At 42.2% G+C, this 14,803-nt stretch overlaps 1 protein-coding gene across 11 annotated transcripts in view; it reads right to left on the reverse strand.

Annotated features, from left to right (window-relative positions):
• cita (citron rho-interacting serine/threonine kinase a) overlaps positions 1 to 14,803 on the reverse strand; it is a 32,401-nt gene that overhangs the window by 10,746 nt on the left and 6,852 nt on the right. For 4 of the 11 annotated variants that reach the window (XM_052075751.1, XM_052075748.1, XM_052075749.1 and 1 more), the window contains exons 11-32: positions 12,621 to 12,726; positions 11,429 to 11,572; positions 10,963 to 11,082; positions 9,072 to 9,242; positions 8,899 to 8,952; positions 8,767 to 8,820; positions 7,484 to 7,624; positions 7,201 to 7,329; positions 6,721 to 6,816; positions 6,510 to 6,626; positions 5,788 to 5,897; positions 5,238 to 5,412; positions 4,286 to 4,483; positions 4,005 to 4,058; positions 3,398 to 3,595; positions 3,008 to 3,201; positions 2,809 to 2,944; positions 2,579 to 2,683; positions 1,950 to 2,090; positions 1,675 to 1,782; positions 621 to 816; positions 337 to 498 (exon numbers count right to left, since the gene is read on the reverse strand). In XM_052075751.1, the coding sequence (XP_051931711.1) occupies positions 337 to 498; positions 621 to 816; positions 1,675 to 1,782; positions 1,950 to 2,090; positions 2,579 to 2,683; positions 2,809 to 2,944; positions 3,008 to 3,201; positions 3,398 to 3,595; positions 4,005 to 4,058; positions 4,286 to 4,483; positions 5,238 to 5,412; positions 5,788 to 5,897; positions 6,510 to 6,626; positions 6,721 to 6,816; positions 7,201 to 7,329; positions 7,484 to 7,624; positions 8,767 to 8,820; positions 8,899 to 8,952; positions 9,072 to 9,242; positions 10,963 to 11,082; positions 11,429 to 11,572; positions 12,621 to 12,726 (2,909 nt within the window). The remainder of the gene's footprint in view (positions 1 to 336; positions 499 to 620; positions 817 to 1,674; positions 1,783 to 1,949; positions 2,091 to 2,578; positions 2,684 to 2,808; positions 2,945 to 3,007; positions 3,202 to 3,397; positions 3,596 to 4,004; positions 4,059 to 4,285; positions 4,484 to 5,237; positions 5,413 to 5,787; positions 5,898 to 6,509; positions 6,627 to 6,720; positions 6,817 to 7,200; positions 7,330 to 7,483; positions 7,625 to 8,766; positions 8,821 to 8,898; positions 8,953 to 9,071; positions 9,243 to 10,962; positions 11,083 to 11,428; positions 11,573 to 12,620; positions 12,727 to 14,803) is intronic. The other 7 variants (XM_052075753.1, XM_052075754.1, XM_052075747.1 and 4 more) reach the window with 4 other exon arrangements.

Consider the following 14,803-nt stretch of genomic DNA (forward strand, 5'->3'; position numbering starts at 1 on the left):
TTTCAAAAGAGAAATGTCTACATACATTAAAACCAGTTTCATCCATTATCTTTCCCTTCCGAGAGAGGCCCAGGCAGGATTAACAATATCGGCTGGATAAAAGCACAGCGGCTACAAACTGAAACACAACTTTTTTTTCTCCTTTTGAACGGTAGTTTGTGTTTCAGATTTACAAGGTCCTGAGCATAGTTATCCAACGTAATTTAGGACCTAATCCTGCCTTAGACAGACTGACAGAAGAAACAAACAAACAAACAAAGGGTCCATTTTGTTGACAGTGATAGGATACACATGATCTTGAAGATGTACCTAACGTAGACCGAGTGTGTATGTCACCTTCAGGTGTGGATGTCTCCTTTGAGCGGGTTGAAGGGTTAAGCAACCCACAAGGGTTGGGTTGATGCTCGGGGGACTTGACAATGGCCGACATGAGGATTTGATGGCGAGCCTGGGCTGGTGTGGAAGTAGCCATGTGATCCTGCGCTTTGAAATGAGCGGCTGTATTTTCAGAAAAAATAAAAATAAAAATAGTCAGTAGAAGTATACATTGTGTTACGAAGAACTTGTATGAATAACTGACTGGCACTGACTGCTACTGAACATGGACTGTTACAACGTACCCTCTTCTCTCAGGGATCGTAGCTCTATTCTCATCTTCTGAAGAGCCTCTTCCAGCTCTCCACACCTTGAGCGCTCCTTCTCTAAAGCAAGCTTCATGTCGCTGTACTGCAAGGGAACTGCCGGCTGGGGTTGAGGAGTCAATGCCCCATTAGTTGTAGTGCCTACATCTTCACGCCGTCGACCAAAAATACCCTGCTTGCAGAGGGAACATGGAGAGATTATTCGATTTATATCATGAGACAACATTTTATCAATTGCGCTGCTCCCCTTTGTCCCCTCTACAAAAACAGAGCCTTGATCTTAGACTCAAATTAGTGATTGTCAACTGGTGGGTCACAGACAGTATTTTTACTCAGGGTTTTTCAGAACACTATAAATGTGTACCAAATATCTACGTAAAGTATACAATATTCAGTCAGTCACTAGTCACGAGCTTCTCTGTAAATGAAGACGGTGCAGCTCAGCCTTTGGCTAGCAAACATCAGAGTTAGCAATATGCTTTTGACGGTATGTCAAACTCATTTGAAACGCCGTTTAAAAATGTACGTTGTTGTAAATGTATTGTCAGAGGCTATTTAAAAAAAAAAACAAAAAAACAAAAGGATTTATTGTTCTTATCTACTATAAAAGTGGGCCATGACTTTGCAACAATAGGAAGTTGCGGGCCCAAGGGTGACAAGATGACAACTGTTGAGAACCACTGCTCGGAAGCAGACTACAAAAGCTATGAAACAGAGGCTTCCTCTAGTGGCTCTCGACTTTCGACCCAACATGAGACTGACACTGTTCTATTGTTTTCTGGCGTCTACTACTTATGTGTTAGTATCAGTAATTTGTCTTTTGTAATTGCAACAGCTGCAGCTGTTGTGAAATGCGCTACATCGTGGTATTGCATTACATTGTAGAGTCGTAACAGCCAGGCGCCCCAATATTTTTTAGCTCACTTGTGTGCAATATACAGTACAGGGATTATTCACCTCACTTCCATCTATGTGCTGAAGCAAATTTTAACCGTTTATTAGGATGTATGTCCATTAAATATTTATTTCTGACCTTCTTTTTCTTGGAGGGCTGGTCCATTTTGGCCTGGAGGAAGTCAATGAGTTTGGTCTGCTGTGAGATGGTGCCCTCCATCTTCACCTTCTCATGGGAATATACAGCCTGCAAAATAAAGCTGAAATGTAAAACCCTTTGAGGATTTCACAGAGAATACTTTTCTTATTTAGCTCTACATTAGATCTCTCAGGAATCATTGGAATTTCGAATATCAGTCATGAAGGTCCCCACACAGCATCTCATTCAATTGCCAGGATATTGCAATTGATCACCTGTATATTCTCCAGCTGGTATTCCAAATCAGTCCTCTCAGTCTTGAGCATATCAGTCTGGTCTAGTGCATCCTGTAGACCCTGGGTCAGACGGAAAATGTGGCTCTTTTGGAGATCCATCTGCTGCTGCAGCTTCCCTTGCTGTGAAAATACCATCAGACAAACCGTCATTGAAAAAAATGTGCTAATAAAAAAACAAACCATATATAACACCTTCCTATTCAGTGAATGTAAAGTATATCCAAACATCGTCAAATTGCAAGTTTTTGGGACATGAAAAAAATGAAGAAAAACAAAAAAACAAAACAAAAAAAACATTGGGGCCTTTTTTTTAAGGGAGGGAAAGAAAATTAAACAACTGAGATAATGTAACTATGGATGTTTAGAATTAACCAGTAACATTCAAATCCAATTTAGATGTGAGTCAGCACATAGCTGCCACCATGTAATGTGGCTCTGAATAACCCCACATCAAGTTCAGCTGTTCCAATAGGCATTTCCTCACACTTTTGTAGTGCCGAATGGAGAGAAGAAGCTTAAAAATTTGATTGTGGAACTTGTGGTGTTCTGAAATTGAAATATATTTCATTTGTGTGGACAATGTCTTGCTAATCTAATTGACTTCCTACCTCTTCCATCAGCCTCTGTTTCAACTCCCTCTCAGTTTCCAATTTCTGCTGCAAGCTGCGAGCGTTCATCTCCAGCATGGCATGCTTCTTCTCCAGGTCATTGAGCTGTGTAAACAAGAGTAATCAGCACTGGCAGAATTTTACAAAAATGACTGCATTGGATGATTATGTAATCTCACATATCTAGAAGCTACATTCAACTTGAATTAGAAGAATGCAGTTCAACTCACGGTATCTGACAGACTTTCAGCTTTGAGTCTCTGCTCCTTCAAGGCCTGCTGCAGTGCCAATATCTCAGCCTTGTGCTCTTTGACAGCTAGTTCGACCGCCTGGCGGGATTCTGTACTGCGCTGGTCGGCCCGTAACCTGCGAAAAGCACAGTAACAAACTGTTCATCAGTCCTGATACATTCGAGACTTCCAACATTACCTGTTTTGTTTTTCATTATCCAACAGTCTCTGCAGTTCCCTGGTGCGTCTTTCGGCCTGGCTCTTTTCATCCTCCAGGGCCCCTCTCCAAGCCTCCCACTGCCGCTCCTTCTCTAGCAATTCGTCATTCAGGGACTCGAGCTCCACCACTTGCTCCTCCAGCATGCTACATGTCGTCTTCAGTGTCTCAATATTCTAGGAACGTAAATACAATGGCAGGTTGAGGAGACTATCATTCACAGAAATTTGGAAAAACGTCTTTGCTGGTCCTCCGACATTTCCGGTGGCAGAAAAGTCTCTGCCCCAATTTGTTTGGAATCGTCTTTCTAACTAAGAGATGGATATACTTTACACTGAAAATTGAGTTTGGTCAAACATTGGGAAACATTACTTGTTTTTGATTGTTGAGATGCATCTCACGGTCTGCCACCTCTCTCCTGAGCCGGTCCACCTCTTGGCTCAGCTGCAGTTGCTCCTCCCTGTCATCTGATGCTTCATCCAATTGCTTGGACAGGTAGAAGTTCTGGCGGTTCAACTCGGCATTCTCCTGACTCAGCTGGGTAAGTTGCTCCTCCAGGTCAGTGATCACCTGAAGCAACAAAAAGAGCTCAATGAATCTACAGTGCTTTTGGAACAAATAATTGACTGTGACAATGAATCAAGTGATATGACTGATACTCCAAGATTCCACTACCAAAAAGTTTCACCTTGGTATTTTTGATCAAATAAAGTCTTTCAGAAACCTAACGCATGTAAACTCCACATAGGAATCCCGAGGCAAACCTCAGAAATGTGAGGCAGACATGCTAGCCTCTCTGCTACCCATTTTAACTCATTCAGTACCAGCCAATTCTGGACCAAGTCTGAAAAGACGTTTAAAAACGTCTTTGGGAGTGAATGAGTTAATGATATAAAGAGCCATCCATCCATCCATCCATCCATCCATCCATGAAGATATGAAAGATATTTCACTTCCCGTGGTATAAATCAGCACTTACTGAACAGCTGTCTCTGAGGGCATCAAACTTCTGTTGAATTTCATCTCTGTGATTCTATGAAAACAGAAAAATGTGGATCAAAATTTAGGAATGACAAACACAATGTAACAGCCGATTTATTAAAAAGGTAAAAAAAATAAATAAAAACTTGTTGACCCTCTTTATGTTGCGCATATGGTGAATGATGCTCCTGCTTTTAAACGTCCTGTATTGCCTTAATTTGCATGCGTACCGTCACATGGTAATGGCAGTCATTTGTTCACTTGCACTTGCCGTCTTACCCTCAAGGCGGTGATCTCCTCCTCAGCCTCAGCAGTGGTTTCCTCCAACTCAGTCTTTGCTTGCTGCAGCTGGCTCTCCAAGGCAAGACGAGCTGCCTGCAGGCTGCTTATCTGCGACTCGCGCTCTTGCAGAGAGAGAGTCAACTCGGACACCTGTCTCTTGATCTCCAGCTTTTCCTCTTCATGTTCTAAGCCCATCTGGAAAGGCAACAGGACAGTGGTAAATGTGTGTTTACTGCAGTGTCACAATGACCTGAAAAGGAATATATTAGCATATAATTATCATCATTTGTTGGTGCAGAGTAGCAGATGGTAGATTTTTGTAAAACACAAACAACAGTTTGAGAAACAACTCAATCTCAAAACTTGGGTAACAGCAGTTACCTAGACCTAAATTCAAGAAAGGAAAGTAACATTTCAAGTTTTCAACACCAGCTTTCCGTGACAACACGTAAAAAAAAAAATGATGAAATGAGTATCTTATGAGATTTTATGCATGGACCATTTGTAAAATATGCATGTGTATGAGACATCGGACAGCAATGGTGTGTTGGCAGGTGTAGTCAGCTATGAGTGGCACACTTTGCATCAAGTCTCAGTAGGTAAAAAAGCGACACTCGGCCAACAGATTGCCTACAGTAATATGGAAAAGTGGTGCAGAAGGGCTTTGACTGTCAAAAGAAGTGTGTGCTAAAGTGGTTTATTTTGAATTTGGTGAAATGTTAAGAATGGGTGAAAACAAGTCTTTGATTCTCACTGAAACTGAGCACCAATCTGTAGTCGTACCGTATATTAATTGATCTGAAAAGACTATCAGCTCAGTGGCCGATCAACCGCCTTAATCCGCTTTGTGGACAGTAAGACTGTAATGCAATGCTGCATCGAGAGATGGCTAAAGAGCATTACTTAATCCTGAGCAGAAAGATTTTGTTTCTGTTAGCCATTGGCTCACCTCCCGTAGCCTACTCTCCAGCTCCAGTAGACGGGTCCTCTTGGTCTGCTCCTGCTGACTGATTTTCTCAAGATGTTCCTCCAGTTTGGCATTCTGAGCCTCCAGCTTGCCAGCCTGAGACTCCAAATAGAACTTTTGCTGTCGCAGCTCTGAGATCATCTCCTCCTGGGCTTTCCTAATCAAGCAAAACCAAACAGACAAAAAGAAATAAAATGTAAAAAATATATAGATCACCTGTCCTCTTTACTTAAAAATAGAGGGGCCCGTGTTACATCTTCAACAAGAGTGAAATTAACAGTGGTATGATAAAAAAACATCTTTCTGCTAAAATAATGTGATATTGTAATATATTCATTCAGTTTTAGTTTAGTGACATTTGCTCTGTGTAGCGTCATGAGCCACCCCAAATCATTAAAAGGAGCCATCAGCCATGGTGCAAAAAGATTTAAATGTACACTAATGAAGCCGTTGGAGACGGGAAGAGATGGTGTCAGTGTGGGTGGGGACCCTCATGAAAGCACAATGTGGGTACAAGGGCTTGTTAGCGCACATATTCTTCTGGGTGTAGATGCTGCTGTTCGCAGCCAGCTTGTTAGCCTCTGACAACTCAGCGATGCGCTGCTCCAGGTTCTTCATCTTTGAATCCATGGCGTTAATAGTCTGCAGAAAGAGAGGCCGCACAGTGTGACTGTGCAAATAACAAAAAAACTCCAGGCGTACACAATCATGCAAGCTTTGGCATGCACACATTTTAGTGGAAACGTTTTGGGGAGGACGGGGGCGGAACAGAAGGTTTCACTCTAGTAAAATCCTCTTAGCTTCCCTCAAAAGTGTTGCTTGAATCTTCCACTGTCAAATTCAGAAGATGAAAAGCTTCTTAACTGCCTCAATTCTACCACATTAACCAGATTAGGATTTGAGCCCAGACTTTACAGTGCAAAATGATGTACAGTACAATTTAATCGTTCTTTAAAGTGCTCATTCCGATATACCCAACCCACTGTGACGCATTGTGCATGGAAAGAAAGGAAAAGATGGAGTAACGCTGTCACTTTTGAAAGATGCAAGTTCATAAACTTCCCCACGTAAACATTCAAAATGTACACTCAATACACGACAGCCTTTTTGTTACATTATTTACAGGAGTTACAATTATTTATGGAGACTGAAACTGAACAATACACATTTGCTTTACCTGCATCTGAATGTACAGTGTGAATTTAAAGGCGGTTCTCAATGTGACAATTTTAAGTTGATTGCCATTTCTCTTACTGCTTTCTGCTCGCTGAGAAGTTTGCTGTTCTCTCTTGACTCCTCCTCCTGCTGCGCTCTCCGGGCTTCTAGGCTCTCCTTGTCGGCTAGGTCCACCTTCATTTGGGCTTCCAGAACCTTGATGAGACAGAGCCAGCGAATGCACGTCATGGGGTCTAGCTTTGGTTGAAAATTCATCCTGTCGAAGAAATTTTCAGCCCCGTAACGCCACCTTAATTTTGTCCTCATAAAGCCTCTCCTTTTGGATAAGCTGAGTTTCCATCCTTTGTGCCGTCGACTGTGCATCTCTCAGGTGGTCCTCCAGTTCCTGGAGGGAAAGGGTTTAGGTTAGTTGAATAATACAAAGAGTCGAATAAACGACCATTTCCGGAAACGCATGTTCACACACCAATGCAGATCGGTTTGCACAAAGCTACTATGGCAACAAATACACAATGAAAAGAAACAGAGAAACTTGCATTGAGAAGTTGCAAATCCACAAAACGGCCGTAGCTGCGCCTGTTCATGCTGAGACGGTCTATGGAGTCTGTTGATAAGCTGCCATTTATGAGAGCTGAGCTAGCTAGTTCATGCAGTGTGCAAGTATGAGCTCTCAGAAGGACCGATGAAGATAACCAGAGATGGGCAGTGGGTACGATTAGGGGTGGAGTGCTGAAGAGTATTAAGGAAGTCTTATCTGTAGGTCTCTCACCAGGATCTTTTCAGCCATCTGCTGAATCTGCTGGGATTTGGTCTGAATGTCATCTTTCAGCTTATTCTCCCGTCGCTCAACCATCTCCAGCCTCTTTACTTGGTTCTCCAGGGTCTTCCTGCCCTCCTGCTTACACACCAAAAACAAGAAAATGAGACATGGGGCGTAGCGTACACGGCAACAAAGTTGAAAGAGGTGGAGGGAGTCGAACAATGGTAACAGTGTGTGAAGAATATTTTACAATAAGGAGAGCAAGTTGCAGCATTTTTGTCTAAAGTGGTACCTCTGTCTCTCTCAGACGTCGTTTGAGCGTGTCACTCGAATCGCTTTTTCCTCGCAAGCGCTCCAGGTCTCGTTCCAACCGTTCTTTGGCCTGTCTGACATTCTGCAGCAGTTCGGTGGCTTCTGTGCTCGCTTTCACCGCCTAAGGGAGATCAGGAGGTTAAAAGGCAAGTTAGTGGATCCCTGGACAGACTTCCTGAAAAATTTGGACCAGACATTTGCACTCATACAGTGAATAAAAAATATTTGCAGATTTAAAAAAGCTATAATTAAGATTCTGGCGGACCGGTAGTCCAGTGGTTAGCACGTGGGCTTCACAGTGCAGAGGTACCGGGTTCGATTCCAGCTCCGGCCTCCCTGTGTGGAGTTTGCATGTTCTCCCCGGGCCTGCGTGGGTTTTCTCCGGGTGCTCCGGTTTCCTCCCACATTCCAAAAACATGCGTGGCAGGCTGATTGAACACTCTAAATTGTCCCTAGGTGTGAGTGTGAGTGCGAATGGTTGTTCGTCTCTGTGTGCCCTGCGATTGGCTGGCGACCGATTCAGGGTGTCCCCCGCCTACTGCCCGAAGACAGCTGGGATAGGCTCCAGCACCCCCCGCGACCCTAGTGAGGATCAAGCGGTTTGGAAGATGATGAATGAATAATTAAGATTCTTCAAAATCTTGTTTGTGGACTTGCCATAGTCACATTCAGTGAGTCAGATTTCTCTCATTGGGGAGAAAAATGACCACGGATTAACTGTCTCTACAATATATCTCTCATTTCAGAAAATCAAATGAAAGACTTAAGAAAATCGGCAGGCATGAAATATTAAACAGCAATAATACAGAATAAACGGAGAACAAGGAAGGCGACGGTGATTGCCGGACCCAGCTTTCTAGGTTATTAAGACAATTCCTTGTCTCAAACATACAAAGAGGACTGCATTACTCTAAATCCATAGTTCTTAACCTTGTTAGAGGTCAGAACCCAACCAGTTCAATGCATCATTAGTGAAAAAAAATGATATATATATATTTTTTGGGGGAGGGGGTTAAACAAATTCAAGACATAAAAAAACCCAATTATAAGTATAATGTATACATTTTTTTAATTGCGCACAAAATGAACCAGCCCGTAATGGCCAAGCGGGCATGTCATAACTAATTGACATGTTGAGTCGGGTGTGTCATAAAACCTCCATGGCAGAGGCTCTGTCGAATCTGTGAAACTGATTCACTTATCTCCTTTGGTTCGATTGAACCCAGGTTAAGAACCACTGCTCGAAATCATCGATAAATGTACCTTTGACAGTTTGTCCTGGAGCTCTTGGATTTTCACCTGCTGCTCTGCATTTGTCTTGAGAAGGAAACAAATGGTGAAATATAACTACAACAGCAGCACCATGAAACTATCACACCGTGAGTCTCACTTTACCTTCTCCAGTTTGGAGAGAAGCTCCTCTACCTCTGCTCTACCTTGCTCTTTCGCCTGGAAGCATATAGAATGATGACGTACACCTTATCCAATTTCCAATGTTTACCGTTTAATAAGGCAACAGGAGCAGCGATGTGTTGTACAGTATACTGCACATTTCTTGGATAGTGTACCTTCTGAATCCTCTGCTGGTACTCCACAGCCTTCCGTTTGAGGTCCTCGCTGGTTTGTCTTGAGTCCCTAAGTTCCGATTCGTAGAGGTCACTACGGCGGCGCGCAGCGGACAGGTCCTCCTCCAGCTGCCTGATGGTCACTTGCATTTCCTCCAGCTGGGCATGGTACTCCTAAAACAACACGTCCGTATCAGAATCTCATGGCGCCAATAAAAGAAATGTATCATTTGTGAAATCACACAAATGAGAACGTTTAGGTGATTAAGACAAAGCCAAAGAGCATTCATTTCATGTCTATTTATTATTGCAGTTGTAAAGCAGTTTGTCCCTTTCATGTAGCTCAGTGTTAAATGACGGAAGGGGGCCACAATTTTCATCAACACTTTTAATATAGTGATTTTTCATTTACTATTTCTCAGTGCATGTCTAAAAGAGACACTATTCAATAACACATAGATAGAAGCAAACGACAAAATAACATGATGTGATTTTTGTGCTTGCATAAAAATTACCATTCAAGGATGGCACAAAATCTCTCAACAGCAAATCAACATTAAGTGCAAAAGCTAATTTTGTACACCCATTGAGAGTCTTAATATGATAGAGGTATGATGTTTGTCCTGCATGCCAGTCAAAATCCACATAAAATCATTAGGCCTACTCAAGTACAAAGTAGTATAGGGCATTATAAGACCCAATGCAAGTGGAACAAAACCATGCCACACAAATTCGACAGAAAACTCTGACAAAACTCCAGTTGTAAAATTCTAGTTTTACACTCAGACAAACAAAAACTACAACAAATAAACAATTATTGAGGGCAGACAGTACTGTGTTCCAATGCACTGAGTAATCCTTACATAGTAAGCTACGTAATGAATGACTCACGCAAGTTAAGTACTTCTCTTAATGGCCCTTTTATCATTTATCATATTATCAAGTTTGCATTAAATGCTTTGTGTTTTTTTATGCATTCGAATTATGCGAAAACAAATTACAGAGACTCGTTTTGAACAGCATGAAAACAAGTGAGCTGTTCTCTTGCTTTATAGAGTAGACCAAGATGTGCTGGCATTGTTTCACCGTGCAGCCAGCTATAGAAGCTGCAGTGCACTGCAGTAACGATTGTTGATCCCCATCAAAACCAAATCAAGGGTAACACGGAAAGGGTGATTAAATGTTTCACATAATCTATGATGGCTAATTCTGCGATTCTTTAGTGGAGAGTCAAGACAAAATCCCTTGCTGAACATTTTTGCTTTATCTTGATAAATTATAACTTGGTTTTTTTTTGTTTGTTTGTTTTTTCATGACTGTATGGGTATTTGTAAAGTACTGTATTACACAGTAAAACGTGTACAGCATTCTCCAATCCCAAATGCAGAATCATTAGGCCTATCTTACCCCTGGAGACAACTGTAGGCAAGCGTGATGATTAATGATCAAAGTCACTTATTTCTGTATCTTGCAGGGATGCCATCTGCAGGGATGACCTTTTATGATTACAGAACGACAGAAACTCAGAGGTGGTGCCCTGCCCAGGAAATATGCAAGGTGCAGCATTGCACTGCTACTCCGCCATTTCATGATTACAGGTCAAGACAAACATCCATCCATCCATTTTCAGGACTGCTTATCCTGAACAGGGTCGCGGGGAGTTGCCGGAGCCTATCCCAGCTGACTTTGGGCGGAAGCCAGGCAGGTGCACCACTACAACACCAGCGAGTGTCTAGACAAAGATCGATCGCCCATTTCGATGGGTAGATGGACGGAGCCGACAGACTTTCCCTTTTAGCCGGTCGTCTTTGAATTTTGTTATCATGCGGGCGCTAATGGAATAACAAGCTTATATTGACGATGACGAAAGGAATGATGCAACCACAATACATACTTGCTCTTTAATTTCCTGCAGTTTGTTGCTCTGCTCACGGATGTCGTGCAGCAGCTGCATTGCTTTGTCATCTTCTCTAGAGACTTCCACGCGCGCCTCCTCGAGGCTACGCTTTAGGCTCTGCAAACACAGCAAGGATCACGGTTCAAAGTCATATTCGTTTATTTGGTCAAGGGCACCGTAGCACGCAAGTTTTAGAGTGAACGACTTGGTTTTAAGCTTTCATTTGAGTTCCCTCTGTATTTGATTAGTAAAGACAGAGAGGTCTCGGGCGAAACGTCAAGATCTAAGAGCTTGCTTGATGGAAGCATTTCACATTAAGATGACTACTGGAAAGCCAAAAGATTTTGCTGAGGTAATTGGGCTTTTTGGGAGGGCATATCAGAAGGTGTTTGTGTAACTCACAAAATGTCTGGAGGCATTCTCTCACATCTACAGAGACATAATTGCATGCTGTATGACTCACGCTGCACTCCGTAATGTAGGTGGCGAGGTCTTGCTCGAGGATGCTCCTCTGAGTCTCAGAGGCCTTCAGCTCCACATCTTTCTGGTGTAGCACTGACTCGAGATCAGTCATTTTGCGTTGGAACCTGGAGATCTCCTGCTCCATCTGAATGCAGGGTCAAATGAATCATTGAATAAAATCCTGTCTTGGTAGACGTCAAACTCAGGCTCGGGGGCCAAAACTGGCCTGCCACATTATTATATGTGACCTGGGAAAACAAATCTTGTGCATCAACTTCCATGTTTTTTTTTTTGCCAAAATTGACAACAATTTCAAATTGACATTGGTAACAAATAAAAACCTCAATCTCCTGCAGCAATTTTTCACTTACCGGACCCCTTGTTATGGTAACTTGAACAACTATAATCCTTCTGATTTTACAACAAGCTATCCATCAATTTTTTGTGTGTATGTGAGAATCTGATGATGCAATTAAACATTTATATGCTCATAACATATGGCCCTCAGAGTTGAAAACAATATGACACACGACAAAAAAAGGAGTTTTACACCAATTATGTTGTTGATTTGACTACACTAATGTGTCGGTAACCACTTGAGAGAGACTTTGGCAGTCGGCTACTTATGTACTAATACGAATGTTTATGAATTTCGCACGGCACCGTGTGTGACCTTGAGGAGCTGCGGCGGGCCAGCATGCACTGTGTTCAGTTCCCATGTAAGTAAATCAACAACAAGGTGGTTTAAGACATCTAAAGGGGTTACGACTGAGTTATGACTCAACTGATAGCTGATAAAGGCCACTTTGGAAGAAGAGTGTCACCATTTATAGGGGACTGAGTGACAATAAACAGAAAAGAAGCCATTGACACCAATGCTTCAAGGGGTATCATTTTGGGATTGCCCCATTCTCTCCTGCTGGTTAAAAGGCAAAATGACTGGAGCATGAAACAACTCTTAGAAAAAAATAAAACAGCTACCAATGAGTTTCTTAAACACAAGAGCGCATTTCGGTGTCCGCAGCATAATCGCTCAAAACCGCTATTTCACAAGGTGGCGCTAAGCGTTTTAAGAAAAAGAATGTTAAAACGAGAATAAAATACATATGTAAACACCTCAGGAAAAAGTGTTTGTTTAGAGCCATTGAGCGGGGTGCAAATGATTGGAATGGGACCACCAGCAAAAGTCTGACCTTGTGACATTTGTCTTGGGTTTCTTGTAATTCTTTGCTTTTAAGGTGGAGCTTCTTTTCCATGGAGTTGGTCTTAGCAGGAGAGTTGAGGCCTGCAGACACTACCCTAGAGTCAACAAAAGCAAAAGAATAAAAAGCAAAGGCAAAAATCAAATCAACAACACATCATCACTCCTTACCAGGCCAAACATCAAGGTTATTTGTTGGTTACTTGTGAGTAACACGCAGCTAAACCATAAATCTTTACAAAAAAGATGCGATCTTTATTTAACTTTTATGTGCGGAACATTTTAATTTAATTGTAGTTCAAATGACTGTGGTGTCATTGAGCAAGACTCCGATATCCCCAAGTGCTCCTCAGACGCTAAGTACCCCCCAGCCCCAGTGTGTATGTGCTTCACATTTTCACTTAAAAAAATTAATTAAGTAATAAAACAAAAAAAATCCCAAAACCAACAAAAACCATTTAAAAAAAAATTCTTCATAGCACTGTATTTGCTCTCTCCCTAGGATTACCATAATGTGGCTATAACTTTAATACACCAATATTGGCTGAATCTGTTGTGGAATATTTAACATACACTACACACGGACAGCGGTATTGAGGCATATCGCTTAATCCATCATTTAATCAACCGGGGGCTGCATTGAATGAAGTCCACGTGAATCAAAATTCAGTAACGGGACATTTTGGACAGTTTTTTTTAATTCCAACAATCTGCAAACAGTTTGGGGAAGGCCCTTTTCCAGGATGACTGTGGAACAGTTCAGAAAGCAGAGTAGATTCAAAAGCATTTTTCTATGAGATACTCACATTTACACTTAAAAGTAAATATTGTTCTCGTTACCGGTATTGAAGGAGACTATTTGCTACATTAGGGGGTCAGCAATTAGTTAGGGCAAGATATTTGCCAAGAAAAAGACTTAGGACCACTTGATCTCCTCAATGAGCAGAGATCATTCCCTGTGGGGTCATGAAAGCTCTCACCATGGCCATCTTGGCTGTGTTCATTCAAGGCAATTTGACCTGATGGTCCATTTCATTTGAACTCTCCATTTAAATGTTGGACAATTGACCAAACCACTTTGACTAATTTAACATTTTCCTCCACATTCCATTTATGGATGAGTTAAGAACAATAAAACAAACACCTGTACATACATTTTACACCTTTAACCTTTGGTATTTAAAATTGCTACCTTCATAAGCGTACGAAAAAGATTAACAGAAGATAAAACGACACATGATCTGTTGCTCATTTCCCCGCCCCCTCCCGAAAAATCACCAGTCAAGTACAGAGTATGAGTTTCAGACACGCTGCTCAGGGGATTTTGTTGAGTGTCACTAATGAGCAGTCAGACACGTTCACCAAAACAAAAATGACAACAAAAGAAGGATTCTACAAACCCCCAAACCACAATATTAGCATTATCATCATGCCCAGCATTCTTGGGCTCAATTGTCTCTTTTTTTTCCCCGGGAGTCTATAATGCATATGCGTGCGCCCACACATCCTAGGAGCGCCTCTCTTTACTGAGTCAACAAGAGCAAAGGATACAGTACGAGTAGTAAACATAACTGCTGGTATGTAACAGCAAAAGAAAGAGACATTTAAAAATGAAGAAAATAAGACGAGGCGATGAGAACAGTCAAGATGGGGGTGGGGAATTGGGGGAAGGAAAAACACACCACACATTGGTCACCATAGAAATAGATGCTCCCCCAATCTCAGCTCTTGCTGTCTAATCTGCTCGCGCCTTTTCCTTCCTTTCTGTTACTGCAGCTGTCATGATCCGCAGTCTCCAGCACGATCAAGCTGGCACGGGCTAATCAAACACGTCCTTTTGGATTATTACCGGAGGTTAGGAAGTCAAACAGGATCAGGGATCATTTGGGTCCCACAATAACAGTAGAGAGGGCGGGAATGTGTGTGTGTGTGCGTGTGTGTGTGTGTGTGTGTGTGGGGGGGGGGGGGTTCCACCTCTCAGCGAACCTCATTGACACACTCAGCTGCATACCAATCAGCATCAATGGCAAGACAACACCAGCTCACAGCCCCTGACCCATGAATTTGCACTCCCTGGTCATTGGATCAACGACATGTGCTCTCAAGACACAGAAAAAAAAAAAAAAAAGAATAGCAGAAAAAGAAGCAACACATGCAGATTAAGTAAACCTCCTC

The sequence above is a fragment of the Hippocampus zosterae genome, chromosome 9 (assembly GCF_025434085.1).
Source record: "Hippocampus zosterae strain Florida chromosome 9, ASM2543408v3, whole genome shotgun sequence".
Lineage (NCBI taxonomy): Eukaryota > Metazoa > Chordata > Actinopteri > Syngnathiformes > Syngnathidae > Hippocampus > Hippocampus zosterae.